Source organism: Melanotaenia boesemani, chromosome 1 (genome assembly GCF_017639745.1).
Source record: "Melanotaenia boesemani isolate fMelBoe1 chromosome 1, fMelBoe1.pri, whole genome shotgun sequence".
In the NCBI taxonomy this organism is placed as follows: Eukaryota; Metazoa; Chordata; class Actinopteri; order Atheriniformes; family Melanotaeniidae; genus Melanotaenia; species Melanotaenia boesemani.
In genome coordinates, this window is record NC_055682.1 from 14,330,890 (window position 1) to 14,354,113 (window position 23,224).

The following is a 23,224-nucleotide window of genomic DNA, read 5'->3' on the forward strand; positions in this document are numbered from 1 at the left end:
GGAGATTGTGACCTCCTGACCGGGCCAGTCGCTGCTTATTTCATTGCATCCTGATTCTCTGACATGTATGTTGGATGGGGGGAAGGGCATAAAGAGGAAGAGGGTGTGTGTGTGTGCGTGTGTGTATGTGTGTGCGTGGTTGGAGGAGGTGGGGGTGAGGAATGCTTGGTATGTGCGGACGACAACACCGTGAGAGGCGAGTGTACAGCCCAACCAATTGTGCGTATAAAAAAAATCAAACCCAAAAGCATTGTGTGTCCGATTAGAAAGTGAGACGCAAACATCAGACGTCCCAATGTGCCTTTATGACAGAAAACAAAACGACAGTTCGAGTTTTAATAAGGCGGCCACGCAGTTTATTTAATGTGGAACACCCTGCAAAGGCGAGATGGTTCGGTCTGTAGTAGGTGGGACTGCCGAGCGGTCTGCAGCAGGACGTCGTAGATCAATGAACCGGACCGGAGGGTTGGTCCATCGCCTGGTGTGCATCTGACTGTATTATAGATGTGTCAGTATATCTATCAAAGACCGAGGCTTTTTTTCGCTGTTAACCATCCTGTTCAGTATGTGGATATTATAAAGCAACCGGTTCTTTTAGAAGCCTCTCTCACCGCTCGATTTCCGTCTCTTGTGGATCATCGTTGCAAATTTTTGTGGGGGAATTAAAATACATCTGTAACCTCCAGGATGATCTTTGCAAACACAGGCAACCCGCTGAAGACAGCCAATCGTAAACAGGTAGGCCAAAAGGGAAAAAAAGAAACACATATCCTTTATTTTCTGCCTACTTTTTCTCCCCCTCACACTTGAATAAGCCGGGTGAATAATAGCAGCCGCACATGACATTGGAAAGCCCTCTCTGGCTATCATGTACGGAATGTACCCATACATTCACACCACATTTTTAAATCCCAAATTAATTAAATTCCTTACTAATTAGATCCTCGCAGCAGTTGTCAAGCAGATGCTCTAAATAGGCTACATGTAGAGGTAAAACACCAGCTGGTTGGATCTACAGCTCTACAACCGATACTTAAATGATTATGTCGTATAACCTTGTTTGCTCAGTCGCTGGTCAACTCTGGTCAATATGTATGACGATAGCTGTAGTCCATTTTATAGGTTAATGCATTCTGGGTGAATCTAGAATGGTTACAAAGAGGGCTCTGATGTACTAATGTAAGGTACAGTATGTCAGTGTGCTGCCTGCATTTTTCATTTTGACCTCTCAGGTGAGTAAAGCGATAATTGGTAGGCTGCTTTCCCATCACACCTTTTGATTTAGGTGGGAGATGGGAATAAAAGAAACAGGCATAGAGAGAAGAAAGGGAACACTTATTTTAACCAATGATCAAGTAATCAAAGTGTGATCTGTAAGATCAAGTGGATTGAGAGGTTTAGATATATGAATCCCTGCAGAGAATAATGAGATCTTAATGTTAATCAGCTGCAACACTTCCCTTTAAAGAGATGCAGACCCTTTGATTGTCTCCAAAAGAAAAGTTGGTAACAAAATGTATTGGCACATGACAGATGTTTCTGCCACAGCCATCAATTCTTCATGTGTACAAAGGAAAATAACTCTTTAACATTCAACATCACATGACCAGCAAAGAATGGCTGAGTTTGGTTTTAGTGGCGTGGCTACAGTTGCATTTTTTTGGCTCTTGCAGTGGATCATTCTTTGGTTATGGACAGATGGTGTGATTCTGCCATGTTTTGCCTTTGATCTGATCTGGAGAGGGTTCGGGGTGGCTGGGAGCGATTTTAATGAATGAGTAAGGGGAAGGAAATGCTTTGCGGGGCAGCTTGGTATTCCTATGGAGGACCAAAACTGCCTAAATTAAAAATAACTACAGAAATAAAAAAAAATGGCTCAATAAACAAATTGATATGGTCATAAATTATACAAAAATATTGAAAAATGTCTTTCCATTAAAAAAAAAACAATCAATGTGACATAAATTTTAATTTATTATTTGTCTCTTAACTTCCGCATCGTCACAGGCGCTGCAGTGTGCCCAGCAATGTTTTGTGGAAAAAAAAGCATTTTTATTCAGTTAATTGAACTAGATTAAGCAATGGATGGATGGATAATACTTCTGAGGGATGTAGAGCTGAAATAGAGTGGACAAAACTGAGGAGATGATGCTCCATACTAGCTGGGGAAGAGCTGAAAGATCCTGCCAGGAATGGGTCAAATAAAATAACAATCCGATAGTTGAATGTATTTATTTTTTCTGCATAAGTGAGGAAAACTTATGACAGAATTAAGGAAGGCTCGGATAGGCTCTACAACCTGAGAGTAGCATGTTTCGGCAGCAGCGACTGTAGTGGACCAGGGAGAAGAGGACGCAATGATTCGGAGAAGGTTTTCTGAAGGTTAGTTGTAGCCTTCAGCAAACATTTGCAGAACTTTTAAAAAATTTCTCATGCCAACAATCAAGGCAAAGGCCTCTGAGCGTCACAGCCAACTTTATCAGAACCATCAGCAGTGTTTTTTGTTAGTGGTGCATGTCTGGTGCTGGAGCACCCTCTCAGTCACTGTATCTACACCAAACAGTAAACAGTCATCAGTGACTGTGTGATTTTTAGCTAAAATATTGACATGCCGAGGATTCTGTAAAATCTCCTGTTGAAAGTCAGCCATTTCTGGGGTGTTTTACCTACTCCGAGCTCACATCTCCCTCCCGAGGCCACAAGCAACAGACCAAGTCAGGCTTGGCTGCATACCTAGAGCACTTAGAACCATGATTGCAGTGTTGTTTGACCAATAGACGAGGCTTTATCCCCAAGACATGCCTTGAAAGACTACTCCCCTCATTTACCTAATGAGGCAGAAATGCATACAAAAATATAAAAAGGAGACAGAGAATTGTAAAGAAAAGGCAAGATTGGAAATAATGAGGAAGTAAATATGATTGAATAAATAAAGTGTTAATAAATAAATAAAATGTTAGATGAAAAAAAATAGATTCTGGAGATGAGAAAATGTAAGAGAAAAATAATACAGAAATAAATACAGGCATAAAAATGAAGGAGGAAAGATATTTTTTTAAAAAACACTATTTAAATTAATAAACTGAAAATGAGATGGAAAAGTAAATAAATTAGAGTATCAATACAGAGTTAAGGTAAAATAGTTGAAAAGGTCACATTCTTTAAGGAAAAAAATATTTTTTAACATTTGTTTGTATCATTTTTTTTTGCATATCAATATATTTATTGGGCCATTTTTGTATTTATTTATTTTTTATTTTGACAGTTTCGGTCCTCCATATAGGGGAATGGCTCGCAAGTATGAAGAACACTGCAGTTTTTTTTTTTTTGAAAAACATCCCAATAGGATGTACAACATGATGAACACAGATTTAATTACTCTTTGGTGTATAAAGGCTCTCACACAAGATTGCGTACTTGTAAAAGGGTTTTTCGAAATTTAGGTGGATAAGATCGTCTTTTTCCACAGTTTAGAGCTCAAAATCAAATCTACCTGCCACTGAAAATCCAGATAGTAGAAGGAAAAAAAAAACTTTTATTTAAACAGAAGTGGCTAAATTATTGTATAATGAGACTGCATTGCCATTATCTAAATGTAATGAAGTAAAATTTGTCATATTTCCATCTGAAGTGTTGAAGTGATCTAAAAATGCCCTTCCCATGCCTTTAAGTCACTAATCATCTAACACTGAATTCTCATCTTGTTCAAGGGGTATTACACAGAACATAACTGGCTCCAATACGTTTTAAAAGTACTTAGATTGCAATACAGGTTTGTAATATGGCACAAGATAGTCTGTTTTTCCATTTTACACAGATGAGATGTTCTTGTGAGTACTGTTGACCTGGGTTTAAATTAGATTATCCAGATCCCGTACATTTCCTAACAGTGGGTTTCCTGTGTGCAGTCCTACCCCATGACTCCGTCCAGTCCCAGCAGCAGCAGCAACAGCAGCAGCACAGGCCTGGAGCAGCTCAGCAAAACCAACCTTTACATCCGTGGCCTGCCTCCTGCTACTACAGATTTGGATCTGGTTAAACTCTGTCACCAGTGAGTACAGATACACAGTATGAACTTACAACTACAGTCATATGTGTATGCACCAGTGTTATTGTTGGGTGAAGCAAGGTTCAAAGAAATCATATTTCCAATGCTTTTCTAGTCTTTGGTGTTGGTGTCTTTCAGACAGCCGGCAAGAAACGCACACAATTTCACTTACATATATAAGTTAAAAGCAATTTTATTCCCAATTAAAAATACAGAAATGTCTCCTCCGTATAAGAGTCACAGGACATATAGTTATCTTTATGATGGATGGGCAAATACAAACACCAAAGGGCATTCTCTTAGGCATGCACATAATTAATGGAAAAAGAAATAAAGATATAATTTGTTTTGCTGTTTTGATGCTTTATGTGCATTCTCACTTCCACAAATTAAACATCAGAGCCAAAGGTAAGCCGGTAGCTTCTGTGCTCATGGATGGATGGATATTTTTACTTGCATACTTGTATTTAAATTACTATTTCAAGCCAAAAGCATTTGTGCAGTTGGTATCTACAACTGAACAAGCTGGATGGATAGATGGATGGAATACCTTCTTCTCCCAGTAGGACATGACTGTCTGAAGGCAAAATAGTGTTCAAGTTGCTCTTAATATATTGCTAACCTAAACTGATATTCATTTTTTTCAGTTGTCTTTTTTTTCACAGCATGTGGTTGAAAATGTTTTGCTGCCAACCTGGTTTACAGCATCACATTGATAAGGTTTTGAGTCCTTCCTCCTGCTTTTTAAACTGAAAAAAAAAAATCCAAGCAAACACCAGCTCTTGTGGGTAATTCAAGAATGTGAGTAATTTCTTTAAGCCTGTACTGTCTTTGGCTACAAAGGTACTTCAGTGGAGGTAAACTGAAGGTGAAATAAATTAATAAAGTACAAACCTCAGATGGTAGAGAGGGGTGTCCAATAATCGGTAGGTTGGCGGTTTGATTCCCGATCCCCCACTCAATCTGTCATTGTGACCTTGAGCAAGACACTTCCCCCTCCATGCCTCCAGTGTCGTTGTTGCTGGTGTATGAATGTGGGTGAATGTATGGTGGTGATCGGAGAGGCCATAGGCACGGGATTGGCTGCCATGTTTTTGTCAATCTGCCCCAGGGCAGCTGTGCCAACACATGTAGCTTACCATCACCAAGTATGACGAGAGTGAATGAATAATAGATACAATGTAAAGTGCTTTGGGTTATTTGAAAAGTGCTATATAAATGTAATCATTATTGTTGTTATTATTATACTAGATGAGATGTTACTCACAGATAGTTAGCTTAGCTTAGCCTAAAGACAAAATAGCTAATGTCTGTAAAACCAAAATACAGTGACTTTTATGTTTTTATTTTGTTCATACATTTATAGTTTATGTTCATAAACCAGTGAATAATTTGACACTGCTTACATTGACGTCTTTAAGAGAACATGATTTTAAAGACGGTATGACATGAGGCTTGTTTTGTTATTTTTGGATAGGCTAACAGTTTCCTCCCGTTTCAAACATTTGTGCTAACTTCAGCTAAGCTAACCATGTGCAGGTGGTAGCTTAGATATAAAAGTTGAAGTGTCTAGACTCTCTATCTCTTGGCAAGAAAGCATTAAATTCTCTTTCTACAAGAGTTTCTATAACAGAATTAAAGTAGCTTTTGATTTATTTTACCAATGAATGAAAAGAGACTTTTGGAAAAATGTACTAACAAAATTGTATTTAAGCTAGTACTTACTGTAAATAAATCAAACTGAAACTTGATAGAAAAAAAAGTACAGCCTCTCCCCTGTCTTAGTTCAGAAACATGACTGTTGGAATTTTAGAAATGCTCTCTGGTTCAACCAAAGTGTACACTGAGACATGAAATGCTCAAACCACCATACCTCTATAAACACACACATGGAAAAGCAATAGCTCAACTTCGGTATATGTAGTGGGCTGTAAAAAATATTGTTTTCTGGACAGAAGAAAGCAGTCATGCAAAGCAGTCCTGTGTTTGATATAAGTTACAAGCTTAAATCTGGGTGGTTAGTGCGGTGGGTGCCATAATTAGAGGAGGGTTTTTTCTCTCCCCTTTTAAATCAGAGGCATATTGGAAGAAGAGGCATTCACCCATATAACCAGCAGCAGCTGTTTGTGTCCTGTTTGCTTGTGTTTTGTTCATGTTCCCGGTGGTGTTTGCCAGCACAAAGGAGAAATGAAAGCGCTTTTCATAGCAACAAGGTCTGAATGGTGATGTAAGCTATATAGGCATTCAGCCTGTATAGTCTATGTGTCCAGAGTAGCTCACAGTTTGTGGCACATTTCAGCTTCATTGTAGTTACTGATAAAACAAAGCTTCCAATATTAAGGTTGGATTCATATTCTTTACAAACATATAGGTCAGAGCAGATGTGTTTCCCTGCAAGTACCAATATAACCAGCATGTATTGCTTTTTTAAATTGCTTTTGCTTTTGTGCTTTAAGCTCACAGTGATGATGAATGAAGGTCCTCGCTTTACAAATTCTTCTTCATGGATACTCAGAAATCTAATTGATAATCACAGTCTCTCCTGTTTCCAATTAGTTATTCATGATAGTAATAAGTATTTTGTTCTGCACTCAGGTATGGAAAGATTCAGTCTGCAAAGGCAATCCTGGATAAGACAACCAACAAGTGTAAAGGTAAGAAAAAGCCATCCATTGTAGCAGTTATCATTTTTCATAAGTATACTGAAAATACATAGAACATAACTTTGAATTAAGTATGGAGAATGATTTAATTTGTGTTAAATTCTCTAAGTAAACCAAGTTGCGTTTCAATACCTTTCAGGCAGCTTCCTTTTTTTCTATTAATTTCCACAGTGAATGAAAATCAATTTGTAGTGACGTGGCACCAGCTTGAGTTGATAATCCATCATTGTGAATGTTAACGGCAAACGTGGCTATTTCTATTTTTGACCACATTTTGTTGCATGTCATTGCAGTGGATTGATTTGCAAAAATGGTAGCAGAAGTTTCACAAAAACAAAAGCAGATTATGATGGATTACCCAAGGCAGGCAGGTTTAAAGGCTCCACAAACAGATTTTCACTCTTTATGGATATAAATGGAAAAGAGTAACTGACTAGATTATAGGAAAATATAGATACCTCATCCTTCACTGATGCCAATGACCACTTTTACAATTTCCTTTTTTATGTGATGCAAAAGTAAAAACAAAAAAACATTATTTGGTTCATTTTTAGCAGTATTAAGCCACTCCATTAAATTTAATGATTTTTGACTTGCTAATTTCTGTTTTATCTTGCTGGAAACAAACAAACAAACAAACAGCAATAATCTCATTCCTCCACCTTGGTGGAGGAATAAGAAACTATATGTTGTGCTTTGTGAAAAAAAGTGAAAAGTGATGTGAGAAATTCTGCTTTAGTTCTTAAAGGAACAGTTTCACATTTTTGCTTTCGAGACTTCAGGAACTCTACACACTGCTTAAAACTAGATGTTTTACACAGAGAAAAAAGCTATAAGTTTATTGATCAGGCAAATAGGCGCTGGTACACACAGTGTTTGATCAATTAACTCAGTCAAAGCTGACAACAGCACACAGGTGAGAATGTAATCTTGTCTTCTAACTCTTGGAAAGAAGATAAAGACTGATTGGTGACATATTCCTAAAGAAATTAGTAATAAATACTAAATATTCGGTTTTGGAAGTGTACATTTAAAACAGCATAGTGTAAAATTATATAAATATGACTTTAAATGTATATCTTGTTTGGATGAATAGGAGTTAATATCAAAATATCATTCAGTCTATAATTACTGTGGAAACACATGTTCTAAAGATGGTTGGTTTTTTGGTTTTTTTTTTTAACCAGCTGCTGATATTAATATTGTTCTACAAACGACAGGTTATGGTTTTGTCGACTTCGACAGCCCAGCTGCTGCTTTAAAGGCGGTACATGCTCTAAAAACCAGCGGCATACAGGCCCAGATGGCCAAGGTGAGTCTGTTACAGGCACGTGCATATGTCTGCATGCGTGTGTGCATGTTTGTCATGCCTGTGAATATCTCTTTGGAGCCATGCTTTTTTAGTACATACATACTTGTGTCCGGTGTGTGTTGGAGAATGACATTAGACTGGTCACATGTCCTCAGCTGACAAGCTGTTCCTCCCTTGACCTCATTTACTTTCACTGTAGAAACCAGATGTCACCTTTTTCTCTGCCAAATTTCCTGTCAGTCACTATGACGTATTATACACATGCCAACCGGTTTATTCTCTTACACACCATTACGGTTGGGTTACGAGATTGCAAAGAAGTTGCCAGCATATTATTATCTCACTGTGTGTTTACACTCAGAGATAATGTACACTTATAAAGGGATGTCTGCACTGGGCCATTCAGGATCTACATCATTCTTTATCTTGATCTATGAGGAATTTAAGGTTAAGCACTGCACATAAAAAAATATTTTAAAGGGAAATTGTGTAAGAATTACTACAATCGAACGTTGGAATCGTGTTTCACATTCTAAGGTATAGTGCATTCTAGCATCTCACTTTCTTAAACACTTATTGCAACAACTGTTGCCACCATATCTCAAAAAGGCCTTGACAACACAGATGAAAGCATGTCATCTGATAATTAATAGAGTCCTATCTGTTACACATAAAGAACTTACTTCTGAAGTTGAACCTTAACTTTATTCACCACCGGCATATTCACAACAATCCAGTTCACCTACTTCCGTATACCCCCCAATACCAGCAACCGTACTTCTGCCCCCTTCACAATAACAGTACACATATGTGACCACCATGAAACAAATACAGAAGATTGTATTAACCAGTAACACAGTTACTGTATTTCAAACTTAACACACTCAGGTGAAGAAGTTCCCTCTGGATCATAACTGGCCAGGGGGGAAAAGATCTGGTGGATGGAAATTCACTGTTAGATATCATTCCTCTATGTTTAGCAGTAAGAACGGTTCTCACAGGGGAAACGGATCTCAACACAGCACCAGCTTTTTATCACAGTGAAAGCCAGCTTACCACCAGCTTTTAGTCTGGCTTTGCTGCAACTGAAAGCCGGCATTTACCGTGACTATGAAAGCAGCTGAAACCACGTAAACGCACACTTCTGTACCAACAAGGCTGCTGTATTTTAGCAGAAACTACTGTACTGCTGCCCATGGTAACGAACAACACTACCTAACAAAACCTAATGATTAAAAGTTAGCTTTAGGCTAATTTAGGCAGTGCTATGGACTTACTTGTCAAGCAGAAAGCTGGTAACTCCAGCTTTCCTTTTAAAATATTTCTCCTTCTTGAGCTCCTGCTACCTGGGGAAGGCTTCCAGATGCTGGTGTTGCCCGAAAAAAAAAAACAAGGGTCTTGCCCAAGATCACAATGCCCCCGATGTTTTTCCTTTTTGTATCTTCGTGCCATGCTGCCTTTTAAGTCCCCTTTTTCTCTTTTTGGGTGATGGTAAAATGGCTCCCGTGCAGCTGCTGCATATGCATGATCTTGCATTTTTGTGAATTTCACAAATTTAACAGATTTTCCAACTTGCTTGGGTAGCCTCAATCACTGTGTGCTGGCTCGTAGGGAACACGCGATGTTGGTGCTATTTGTCCCTTGCTGGCAACAGTAGTTTCAAGATGGCAGACGTCATGGTGCTGCCCTACCAGTATATCATCATATGTATGAACAAATCTAAAGTTCTTTGCTTACGAGAATGCGTTAGATCATTAGTGGAGGTCATAATACACCAAGAATAACACATATATACAAGCAGACATCAATTGTGGCCAGTAAACAACAGAAAATGTTATGCAATGTCCCTTAAAATGACCAGCAGGATTTTTCTCTATTTAATTCTTCCCAGCTGTGTTGCTGTGCTTGAATATATGAGAGTGAGTTCATTGATGAATGGCTGCTCAGTAGAGACCTGCATGTTGCTTCTCTGTTTGAAACAAACATGACAGAGCACAGTTTGTGTGTAGTGGTAGCTATAGCTACGCTGCCCTCCTGCTGTTACTAGGGGAGACCATAAAGGCACTGAGCTGCTGCACAGTGAAAATGAAGTGTGTTTCAGTGTGTGCAGTAATAATATAACTGTTTAACCAAATGTTACTCTGGCCAGACTTCATATAGAAAACAAAATGCATCATGTTAGACTTTAATGAAGTGAAAAAATATGGCTGGAATTCACTTTTATACATTCATTCAGTACATTTTTGTACTCCCATCTTCTTTCCTGTGAATAGCAACAAGAGCAGGACCCCACAAATCTTTACATTTCCAACTTGCCTCTCTCTGTGGATGAGAAAGAGTTGGAGAAGATGTTGCAGCCCTTTGGCCAGGTGGTCTCCACTCGAATCCTCCGAGATTACAGCGGTAACAGCCGAGGAGTTGGCTTTGCCAGGTTTGTCTCAGGAGAAAATACACAAAAGTGCATTTGTTTCTATTCTGCTAAATTGCCTTTATAGTAGTTGTAGAATAAGCCTTTGGCAAATCTATCTTTGCCAGTAATGCTACTTCGAGCTTAACAATGGTGTATAGCTACTGCTAGTTTCTACTGAAAGTAAAATTGGCAGCAATAGTATTGCTGATATTATAACACAATAAACACAGCAGCTTGAGTTCTCTGCAGTTTAGACAAACAGCTTCTCTTTCCACACTCATTCTTCTTAAATTGGGTTTCATCTGCCTTGTTGTCTTTGTAGGGATTGATTTTGTTTTCACAGTGCTGGCAGAAACTTTGTAAAAGCAAAATTAGATCAGCACACAAAAGAAACACTGAGCCTGTGTTTATATTTATAGAAAATTCTGTGATTATGAAAAAATCTTGAGCCACCCCTCATTCCTTTACTGTTTGCTTCTCAGGAAACACAGCTTCTTGAAAATTTAAAGTAATTTTGCACAATAGTTTTCCCGTTTTTGAAGGTCTTTATATAGGTTTTCTTTGAACAGCGAGTGCTTTTTTATTCATTTTCAATCCAGTCTTTCATAGAGGAATGTATTTGTTTGTTTAAACCACTTAACACTGATATATACTTATTCAAAGAATAAAAATAGACACCTTGTTTAAGAATTAAATCAGTGTTGTGTCAACAAATAACAGTCAACTTAGCAAAGGACCAATTTCAAAGTGCATCTTAGGGCATTTTCTTAGTAGCAACCTGTTGCAAAGACATTTATTTTGTTCTCATATTATTAGTAGCATCTAGGAGCAAGGTTTAAAAAAAAGACAAGCCTATAATACTTTTTTTTCCCAACAAGCTACTGGTCATAAATATGGCATATATTCTTATAGACAACAACAACAAAAAACAAAACAAGGCAAAACTATCTTTAACAGATTAGTGATGCGATAACAAATAGGGGAAAAAACAGCAAAGGCCTGACACAGGACCTGAGAGACGCACCTGGACCTTCAGTTGATCCACCTACTGTTCACTACACTGTTATAGCCTCATCTGAAATGCAGTAATAGTCTCTATAGAATATATAAAAGGATGGTTTTCAAGAAGCTATTCATAAAGAAGGGAAACAGGGAGAAAAGTATACCAAATGACAAGAATCTGTGAACCCAGGTCTTATTGCCAGCATTACTGAACAGAATAAAAGGCAGTCTACATCTATAGAAGAGCTTTGGGAAGCCCTTTAAAAAACCTGGAGTATTATTCCTGAAGAATACTTCAAGAAATCACACAGCATTGTTGAAGAATAAAAATGGTTAAAACTAATACTGGCTTTCAAGCTCATAGAATTATACAACTTATACAAACCTTTATTTACACAGTTTTTATTTATGCCTTCACACGTTTTAATAAATTGCTGCTCTTATTTAATGTGTTTCTGAGGTTATTTAAAGAAATGAAGGATCAAGACTTTTTCATAATACTGCATTTCTTTAACTTTTATGTCCAGTCCCTATCTTTATAAGCTAGAGAAGGCAAGCTGAGAAACAAATTCCCATTTCACTTTGTATACACACAGCCAAGAACGTGATTTTTAATGCAACACTCATGTTTGACTTTTGCATAAGAGAGAGAAAAAGTTAAACTAGTTATGCCAAAAACTTTCTGGTATAGAAAGTTTTGTTATAGATTGTCTCTTAGTAATTTACTGATGAGTTGTGGGTGTTGTTTTTTTCCTTCTGCCCTGTCAGGATGGACACAACGGAGCAGTGTAATGCTGTCATCTCCCACTTCAATGGAAAGTTCATCAAGTTAGCTTCCGGAGCTTTGGGTATCAGATAGTTTCACTTTTCTGTATATTTCTCTTCTAGAGAAAACTGTGGAGGCGGTGATGATTAATTGTTGCTTGACTTTTTATATGCTGGTCTTGTGCTTTGCCCCATAGCCCCATCTCAGCCCTTGCTGTGTAAGTTTGCAGACAGCCAGAGGAAGAAACATGCTCACAGTGGATTTGTCCCCAACGGACAGACAGCCGATCTCAGACTAGTGCGTATATTTCAGAGACTTGTCATCTTACAATACCCAACCTTTGTTTGCTTGCAGATTTTCATATAACTTAATAAAACATTTGGAAAAGCAGCTAAATTAATTTCTCAATTATCAGCGGAATTTCCTGGTAAAAGCATTCACTATGTAATATTAAATAAATAAGTCTAAATTCTAATTTCATTGTCTGTTCCAGGTTTCTGAGACAGAATAACATCAGAATTAAACAACTCTTTCCATCTGTATACAAGACTATGTCTCAGTTTTATTAATATTTTTTAATTGTTACAATCATGGTAAGACAAAAAATGATCTAATTTTTTTCCGTCATCTTAGGGTGCAATGACTCTCACCTATGACCCGTCCTCGGCAGCCATACAGAATGGGTAAGCAACTTGTGTTTGAAAGTTTGTTAAGTGTTTAAAAGTTTTTCTGTTTCTTTCTCCTTTTAATATGTACTGAAATATTCTCAGACTTTGAAATAAGCCCTAAAAGTAGTTAAAGAAAACATACTATACAAATGGGGCAGTATGTATATACTACTTAATTCGTTATTTATTGAGGCAAATAATCCAGTTATCTGTCAGTGAAAGAAGTGGTCAAGCCTTTGTCTGTGTCTGCTGGGACCATTTTATGCAACAACCTAGCAATTCATGTTTTGGGGGGATTTTAGCTCATTCCTTCATACTTACACTCAAACTTCAACTTTTGGTTGTTAATTTTTTTTCTTTTTTTTTCAAAAGCTGCTCCATTCATGTCTTTTCATTAGGGCTGGGCGATATGGCCTAAAAATAAAATCTCCGATTTTTTATAACCAAATCCGATTTCCGATTTTAATCGATTTTTTTTCCTTTTCTTTTACAAAACATAAATAAACTTATTAAAACATTCATTTGTTTATATAGATGAATGCTAGCAAAAATAAAGCATATAATGTCATAGCTCTTCCACCATATAAACAACTTCATATCTTACATTGAAATATGCGACACAATGCATCCGTGATCTCTTTCCATCTGGATCCTTATCATACAGGATCCACTGCAGGAATAATTCCCCTGATGAAGGTTGTCTCTTAACAAGGGTTTGCAGCATTTCTCACTGCAGTTATACGTACAGCTAAATCCCAGGCGTGAGTGAAGGGTCACTTTACTGAAAATCTGTCAGACAAACACTGTTCTGGTGTGGAGGGAGGGCTAAGTCTGCTGCTAACTAACTATGGAAAAAAAATCCCGATTTTCAAAAAAATTAATCTCCAGAAATGAAAAAGTCGATTTATCGATTTTATCGATTAATCGCCCAGCCCTACTTTTCATCAAAGTCACAGCTTTGAATCTGCCGTTTCAAGACAACACTATTTCTCTTGAGACCTAGTTTATGTTGTTTATTATTAGTTTTTCCTTCTGAATTTACCAGAATAATTGTGAACTCATTGTTTCATTGATGATAACAACCTGTAACAACCCATAAGGAGCAACACAGGTCCATACCATGATACTACCACTACTGTTTCACAGATGGGTTAAAACTCTGAAGCTCAAATATTATGTCTTCTGTTCACAAAATCTACTTCCTCTCATCTCTTTGCAGCCCTGCTGTGCACACCATTGTTCTCATGATATGTCAGACTATCAGAGCTTACTTTTGGAGCAATATTTGTTCATCAGCCACTTCAGGGAATAACAGTAATGGTCTTAAATTGAATCCATTTGTGTTTAATTTGTGTTTAACTGTGGATTGGTGGACTAGAAATTCATCAGAAATGGTTTTGTAACTTGTCCAGCCTGTCTGTGTAGATTCTCAGTCATCCAGGTCATAGTAATCCAAAATGTCTAAATAGACGGCAATGGGCTTGATTTCCTTTATTCTTGACTGTGTTTTTTCTCTTATTTGAATGGCTTTTTCATGTCTAAATAGTCTAAAGTCAGTTAGAACTGAAACAACCTTTTAGATGATGAGTGAAATGAGCTTCAAGAGCCAAAGAAAAGAAGTTAAGTTGCCTTCTGTTAGAAATTTTTTTAACTTTTCTCAGCTGATAATCATCAAAAAACTTGTTGAGTCATAACGAACTTGCATAAGCACATTTTGTGAAAGTCAGACTTTGATCCATTTTTGTTCTTTGTGCTAAAAGAAAGAGCATGCCGGATTGTTATGACATTATTCAACACACCTGACTAATTTCACTTCTAAAATAACTGTTGCTGCCTAAACAATTTGGCCGCTCACAGAAATTGATATTTTGAGGATAAATAATAGAACATTTTCTTCAATAGGCAAATGTTTAATTTGTTTTTTCTTTATCAACCTTTCAAGAAAATCTGTTGATGTTTAAGATTTATGGAAAATGATAGATCACATAATTTAACATTTTACTACCTTCACAGTTCTTTATAGTTATTTTGCAGTGCTGTCTGTTTCTTAGGTACTATCCTTCTCCGTATCCAGTGACTAACAGGATAATGACTGTGCAGCCCACAATGTCTCCCTACATGTCTCCAGTCTCTGCTTACCAGGTATTGCACAGTCACATTTGTAGATGAATATAAATACACCCAACAGCCAGCGTTTAATTTAAATCATCTCGTTCTCACTGTCTCGCTCCTGTCCTCCATCTTGTGATAAGAGATGGTGTGTATATGTGCATATTTTTAGTTGTGTGTAGGCTATACAGGTGCTATACATACCTGACACTCCTGCAGTTCTTTGCAAAAATCATTAGAATTTTTCAGTGCAGTAACTCCCCGGTCAACCAGACAAAATGTCATCTGAGAATAAACTTTGTTGTTTGTAGGTATGAAGTTATAAAAAGTCCTTGTTTCAGCAGTTATTTACTGTTGCTTAAGATTCTTCCCATGAGTTTTGACTATTTTTCTATCAAGCAGAAATGCCAAATCTCTGGGTTTTGTTTAGTTGGATTGCAACACACAGCAGATGTTCAGTAACCTAATAAATCCACAACATGTTTAGGATTTCGAGGCCAGTTTGGTAGATGCACAACCCAAGTTTTTTTTTTTTTTTTTTTTCTTGTTTGTTTTGTTTTTTGTTTTTTTTTTTTGTTTTGTTTTGTTTTTAACCTGTCCTGTCCCGTTCCGCATCATGACAGCAGGATGATGGTCTGGTTGCCATATTGTGTCTGACAAAATTACTTTGACAAGAAAGCCTTTTGGATACAGGGCTCCCCTTGAATCTTAATTGTTGCTTTTTATCATTATTATTATTTTATTTCAGATTTTATTTATTTATTTATTTTATTTTTATTATGTTTCTTGCCAATTTTACTCATAACTGCTGGACCAAACTAGAATAACAACAGAAGAAAGAAGGTGGCCAGGGGAGAGAAGGGAAGAGAAAAGATAGAAAAAGGGAGAGCGACACAAAAGCAGCCAACATAAACGGAAAAACCAGACAACCAGCTGATACACCTGTAAGGAAACAGTAAACATCCTAAGGCTTCTAAGAAAACACAACAGACAATCATCAGGAGCACCTGTGCGAAGAAAAACTGTAAATGAACCATGAACAACAGCAAACACAACAGCAACAAATATATGTGGACGGGTGTGGGTGTGTGTTCAAAATATTAGGGCTGAGTTGTGTTGAGTGATCGTGCAAATGCTAATGAGCACCCTCCAAGGGTCAGAGGCAAAGAGGGCCCCATTCACCGGGTAACCAGCAGCCACCACAGAGCACAGAACTGAGACAGCCCACTGCAGGGACACCTGTGGGAAGAAGCCTGTAGCCAGAGCCTCCAATGCCTGCAAGTCTCGGGGGACTATGGGCAGCAGTCTTCCAGCCCCGCCAGGCACTGGCCCCCCAAGCACAAGTCAGGGACAGAAACCCAGAGCACCCGAGAATCACCCTCCGCCCTGGGGAACACCCAGTCCGACACTCGAGAATGCAGGACCGGCCCAGACACCCACCCACCATGGGTTGGTGCCTGCCCCAGTGTCCCTGGCCAAGCACCCCAGAGGTCACAACTCACCCCAAATCCCAAACTCAACTCACCCAGCCCTCTAAAACTCACACCCAATACCCAGCCCAACCCGTACCAGTAGCCACAAAACTTGTCCCACTACTACACATGTTATCTGCTTTTTAGTTTCAGTGTTGTAAAAGTGGTTTTAAGTCCTGTTGGCAAAAGGTTAGAAGGCCAAGAGCACGCTAGTGGACACCAGCTCTGTGGTTAAACAGGTGTTGCATTTAACAGACACATGCAATAAAAACAGAAAATGGAACATGTTTGGGAAAGACAACTATAACCTTCTGCTTTATAACATCTGAAGAAGCACCGAGGATTTTGAGAGAAAAAGGCAGGAATTCATCCAGATGGTTGACGACAGATGATCAAGCCTCACAAGAAGCGGTGTAGTAAAGTCAATTAGACTTAACCTCAGGACGGAGGAGAACTCAATTCCCAAGTTCGCTGGATATTTTTAAAGCTCCTGAGACAGAGGATTAATCAGACTAGCATGAAAAAGCTGAAGGTTTTGGATATTTTTGGGCCATCATAGCTGACCAGGATGTCTGAGCTGAATTAGTAGTTTCAAACCTGATGGATGGATGCATAGATGAAGAGGTCCAGCAGCTGTTTTAGACATCTTATATCTTTGCATCTTCATTTATTTGTGGTTGTTCATTTAGAACACATTAGTCTCATTCTCTTTTTCTTGTCCCGTCTCCTACTCTGATAGGTGCAGAGTCATTCTTGGGTGGCACATCAACCATACATCATGCAACACCCGGTAAGGCAACGCCGCCTTCTGTTCTGTATACAGGAAATGGGTGTGTGGTGGCGCTCCAGCCAAAGCTCTGAGCTCACTGTGGCTCACACTTCATTCAGCCTTGTTCTGCTGACACAGTCAACCCAGCAACAAAACTTCCCCTAAACATAACTGCAGGAGAGGGGCCGAGCTGAGACAAGTTCTGGGAAACAGAAATGTGTCTCTGTGTTAAAGTGTGCTTAAAAGAGAACAACTAAACAGACATTCACCCACTGCCCCCCACCCTACCCCCTTTTCCTTCTCTGTGAATCCAGCAGGAAATGCCTGAAGCAGAGACAGTCTTGTGACTCTTTGACTCTTCCAACAGATGGTTTCCACTGGAACAAGTGTCTCTGCTGAGCCCCCCCCCCCCCCCCCCCCCTTTAAAATGGTCTTTTGCCAAAAGGCATTCATGTTTAAAGATATTCTATCAGAAAATCGAAAGAAAATTCTTTTTTTTTCTGATTTTGAGAACAAATAATTCATACATATTTAATCTTAGTACATTTTAAAAATGAAATGCTGCACTCCCACAGTCAATGCTGTGACTTTAACGTTTATTTTTTGTTTAGCCTCTCTTCTTTCCTTTATCTAAACTTTCTGGTCTTTGCTGCACCACAGCCGCAAGTTTTATTCTGCTCATACTGTCACTCCTCTCCGCCTGCCCCTGTTTCTTGTTTTTTGGCTTTTCTTAGAATGAGCTAATTGAGTTTGTAAGACTGGTTATCATGTGACATGAGGTTAAAAACTAAACTGATGTGTATTGCAGGCTGCTGTGATGTCTCCCTCTGTGGATCCCTCCATGTCACTGCACCCCACAGCCATGATAACTCAGCAGATGGGCCAACTGTCACTGGGAAACACTGGAGCAGTGAGTGGGATTATGGGATATCCTCCATCACACAGCAGCTGTCAAATTAGATATGTGTGAAATAGATAAAAAATAAGAGCAGATTCACACATTAAGACAAACTCTTGAACATTTTATTTGTTGAGCTCATGAAAAAGGATAACATTTTCTGTCAATATAATATTTTTGGGAAGAGGTTACTATCATATGTGGCAAATATTTTACTGCAGCAGCTGTGTTTGTTTGGACTTTTTATAATTTCATATGAGCCTCTTTAATCTCCACACCACACCACCAGGAACCCAGTACCTTTTGATCTTAGACAACAGTAGTTGGTCAGGTTTTCTGAACATCTTCCTCTAAGTTTAGAAGCAGACTGCATATAGTCTTTTTGCCTGACTAGATATAATCTGCCACTCAGTAATTTTGAATTAATATGATTTCTTCTTATCTTGCAGTATATTGCTGCCAACCCCAGTGTCCAGGGAGCTTACATGCCTCAGTATCCTCCCATGCCGGCAGCACCTGTAAGTTCATTGCACATTCATCTCATGCAATGAGTAGAAAACATTCACCTTCCAGCTGGGATCCATTTAACTGTGATGCATTTAAAATCAGTAATTACATCAGAAAATGACAACAGCCCGTGCCAGTCCAAACGTCCTCCATCCATAAGGCTTTGAGTTGTCTTTTAAGTGTTTGTCCTCTAAACCCATCAATTATCTGAGTTTGCACACAGTGAGGATGGTTATTATCAGATTCTAAATGAAAGATGCTGTTTTTGCTTTGCAGGAAAACGGCACGCCGCAGCAAGTGGATTCTTCCAACAACTCGTCTCCTTACAGTCAACTCAGCAAGTAACACACAGGTATGCTTTAGTTTCAAGTGCAAGACTTTTGACCCAAATACCAGCATGTTCAGTTCAGCAACTTCTACTGCCACATGTACTGCTTAGCAAAAGTTTTGATCCACCTCTCATATATTTATACTTTGCTTTCAAGTAGCCAGACTTTCTGAAAGAAAGTGGTATTGGAGCTTTCTGATGGGTTTTCAAAGTTGTTTCTACAGATAACAGACAGCAAAGCAAAGAACCAGTTTTAAATTCTGTCTCTAGGCGTTTTGTTAGCAGGAGCCTCTTGCAAAGACACACAATATGCTCCCATTTTTTAAGTAGCAAATACAAAAATACCAAATGTAGCATGGTTTTCTAGGCATAAAATAATATTTTTGCACCTTTAAACATTGAAAAATTGGCCATATTTTTGCATATGGGAAGTATGTCTTTAAAAAGTTAGATGAAACTGGACAAATTCAAGACAAAAGAAGAAATGCCTTCCAAAAAAAAAGAAAAAAAGCATCTACTGCTGATAATTGTATCTGAAAACAATGTGCATAAGAAATTGGTAAAACCCTGCCTCTTGTCTGGTAATTGCTGGGATAGCCCCCCCCCCCCCCCCCCCCCCCTCCTTGTGTAAGGAGGTTCAGTGGTGACGTACAGAACCTGTCTCCAGTTTTCTTGGCAGTATGTAAAGAAATGAGAGGTGGCTCAAGACTTTGCAGTTACTAAAACAATTTGAAAAGGTATCAACTAAGGCCAAATAATCTGCTTTTTATAACAATCTTTTGTTTAAGCAAATGATTTCGATCACCTGACAGTTATTAGAATGCTACAGCCCAGTTAAATGCTTCTACTTTCTCGTTCTTCAGGACACATTACTGCTCTGTGAGCCAGAAGGCAGGTGGGAAGTTGCTGATGACATCGCAGGGATATGATATCCACTGCCTGCTCTGATTGGACCAGATACATGAACTTTTTTTGCACAGCCCCGACATTTGTAGTGGAAATTGAAATGTGGAAATGGACTCAAGCAGTTGGTTAATCACAGAAAAAAAGAAGAAGAAGAAGAAGAAGAAGAAAAAAAGAAATTTAGATTTATTTTGATAAGAAACAACATGATCTTCTTTTTTCTCTTTTTCAATGATTCTCAAACACATCAGAGAACTCTCCCCCCCCCACCCCACAACCCCACCATGCTCCCTCCCCATCCAAGTATGAAATGACATCAAAATGCATGAGACTGAGATATTTTCCCCCTTTGAGGTGTCCATAATTTTAGAGTTCCTTTCTTTGTGGTAAATGAAAAACTTTGCAGATCTTCTTTGCACTGAAGTTTGAAGTTTCACAGTAACTTCATTTTGGTTTTCAAAGTTGCCACAGAAGCTCGTAAACCTTGTCCACGTGCAGCTGAACGTGACAGCTGACACAGACAACCATTTCATTAGGAAATTAATGAATTTATTATTGGAAACTGTGCCTTCCTTACGTGACATCAAACATTCTCCAACATTTTATCATAATACTTAATCAGGTGTCATACTTTTATTCCAATTGATCAAATGTGTGTGTGAAATCATGCACATTTCCATCGAGTGTTTCGCTATCTAGTCATCTGGTAGCAATAAAGACAATGAGAGTTCCACGACAATACTGAGAAGAAAAAAAAAAAAAGCAAAAAGGGTGACAAATTCAGAGCAAGGTATTTCCTTATTTTCTTATTTCCTTTTTTTTAAAAAAAAAAAACATCAAGATCTAACACAAAACAAGAGCTGTACTTTTATGAAATTACAAGTTTTACACCCAATGGGCATATTTTAGGAGGGTTTGCTTTTCTCCTGTGGTCAGTTTGACCAATAATCTACCTCATGGTTCTGCTGGAGTCAGCTGGCGTTGTGGGGGGGTTTGCAGGTAAAGCCCCCTTCTCACTAGACACGACGAAGCAGACCAGAAGCCACGCTCAGGAGCTGGCTGAACAGGATTTCTGCCGTTTGTTTCCCACATGCAGCGTTTCTCCTAAACTTCAAAAGGAAAATACTTTTTTTTTTTTTTATTTACATTCTTTTTTGTCTTTTATTCTGTTCTGTTGTTTCTTTTCTCAACATAACTGTTGTTCAGCTGTGATGCTCTATTTTAGAAATTCAAAAACAGCTTCTCTGTAAAACAATTGGTTTCCTTACAGCTTGAAACAAAGAAATGCAAGCTACACGTACTGTTCTGACTTCTACCGATCTTACTCGTCCTGTTTCTGGAAAGCTCTCCAAAAATAACCCTAAAATGAAGCCAAATTTTGGTCATACAGCAGTTGTTAAAGCATGTACATGCCAAACTATTTGGATGAGCAAAAAGAAATACCTGAAATCTGGTTTGTGCAAAATATACAGCAATCATGTATAAAGTACCTAAAAAAAAAAAAAAAAAAAAAAAGCAATACTTTGTTGAAATTTCATGGTTGCAAAAAATCTATTTCTTGTGGATTCTATAAATATAGGGCCAAAACTGAAAAGCAAGTGAGTTGTATTGTTTACTTTGCTCTTTTTTTCCTTTAATGATTTCTAATGAAAGACCACTACACTACCATGACACAAGTACAATGGTAAACACGTTTGGTTGCGATGCTTCTTCCCTGATCAGTTGTACTGAGGAGTAAATGCTGACCTTAAAAGAAAAATACAGCCAAGCTTTTACTGAGTGTACTTTCCCTTTTCTGAACATTTGTTGCTGGAAAAAAAACGTAAAAATGAACGAAAAAAAAAAAATTTGTTATCCTTCTTGCTTCTTCTTGTCACCTTCTACTGATTCTAAACGATCCTCTCCTTGCTCTCTCCTTTGAAAACATTGGAAAAAAACAGTGCTGAATAAAATGCTCTTCTCTTTCTCACATTTGACTCCTGTCTTTTTAATCTGACTGGTGTATTTTGTTCTGCATTTTCCTGCCATTGCAGAATACATACATTTTTATTTGTCTTAGCAGAGCTCATAAAAATATAAATAACATACGAGAACAGGTCAATTGTGCAATGATAAAAAATAAATATGGATTAAAAAAAAAACAGTCTCAAAATATAGAACTTTTTGGATTCATTTGTTTTAAAAGAAATTAATGTAAAAAACTGGCTAAAAAAAGACCACCCTGACTTTAAACAACACATATTGTCAATCTTAATTGTACAGACATTTGGTATTGTTATAGTCTATGTTACACATTATCATTAGAGGATACAAAAACATCAGCGCACACATGGGACATGTGATCTTCAGATTCTCAGACAACACTGCATTAAAAACTAAAACGTCTGTTGCGAAAACCACTATGTGAGCAGGAACTCTTCTTTAAACCATTACCAATGATCATTGTTCATCACTGCATCCATGTGAAGTGAAACATTATTGCACAGAAAAATCCTGAAGAATCAGTTTTGTGATCAGATGAAGCAAATTTTAAAATTGTTTTTGGAAATTATGCAGATTTGTTTTCTTTGGCTAAAGAGGAGAGGCACTATTCAGATTGTTAACACCACATAGTTTAAAGACCAACTCATGTGATGGTATGGACATGATTTAGTGCACATGACATGAACTGTTGGCTGTTTATTAATGCTAAAAGGAAGACCTTGCTTATTATAAATCACATTCTGCATATATTACAACATGGCTCTCTAACACAAGAGTCCTGGTGCTAAACTAGTCTGCCTGCAGTCAAGACGTCTCACCTAATGTTTAGATTTAAAACATTATAAAAAGAAAAATACAATATAGAAGGCTCAAAAATAAAAAACCTAAAAGAAGAAATGGAGAATATTTTGCTTTCAAAATATAATTGGATTTGTTCAGACACTGAAAGAATGTTGTCAACAAAAAAGTGATGCAAGACAGCAGTAAACATGATCCTGTCACAACATGTTGCAGCCACTGAATACTAGTTTCAACATTTTGATGTTGTCTTTCTACTGTTTTAAAATAAATATTGGGTTTGAATTACCATGCTTTATTCCAGTTTTAATTAACATTTTACTTACTGTTCCAACTCTTTTTTAAAGCTGTATGAAACAAAAGTCACTGCATTTTAGGTGGGTGCGTTTTTGGTAGGAAATCATGCATATTTTGTTCGCTAATAGTCCTTTTTACATTAGAATGAAATAATAAAAAAAAACTGCCTATGCATGGAAGACAGGTATGGAAAGCATGGAACAGGTATGGCCTATCAATGTGTCAATGCTACTTAAAACTCAGGTTGAGCTAATTCTGTCTATTTGATCCAAAACTCTGGCATCTACGCTG

At 37.9% G+C, this 23,224-nt stretch overlaps 1 protein-coding gene across 1 annotated transcript; it reads left to right on the forward strand.

Annotated features, from left to right (window-relative positions):
* The first annotated feature begins 263 nt into the window (after positions 1 to 263).
* rbms1a (RNA binding motif, single stranded interacting protein 1a) lies at positions 264 to 21,824 on the forward strand. The gene is made up of 14 exons (XM_041991347.1): positions 264 to 738; positions 3,909 to 4,051; positions 6,644 to 6,702; positions 7,932 to 8,023; positions 10,297 to 10,454; positions 12,204 to 12,283; positions 12,398 to 12,498; positions 12,835 to 12,884; positions 14,921 to 15,011; positions 17,190 to 17,240; positions 18,028 to 18,129; positions 18,567 to 18,635; positions 18,901 to 18,976; positions 19,816 to 21,824. Exons 1-13 carry the CDS (start codon positions 688 to 690, stop codon positions 18,967 to 18,969), a joined length of 1,116 nt encoding a protein of 371 aa, XP_041847281.1. The 5' UTR covers positions 264 to 687; the 3' UTR covers positions 18,970 to 18,976; positions 19,816 to 21,824.
* Positions 21,825 to 23,224: the final 1,400 nt, after the last annotated feature.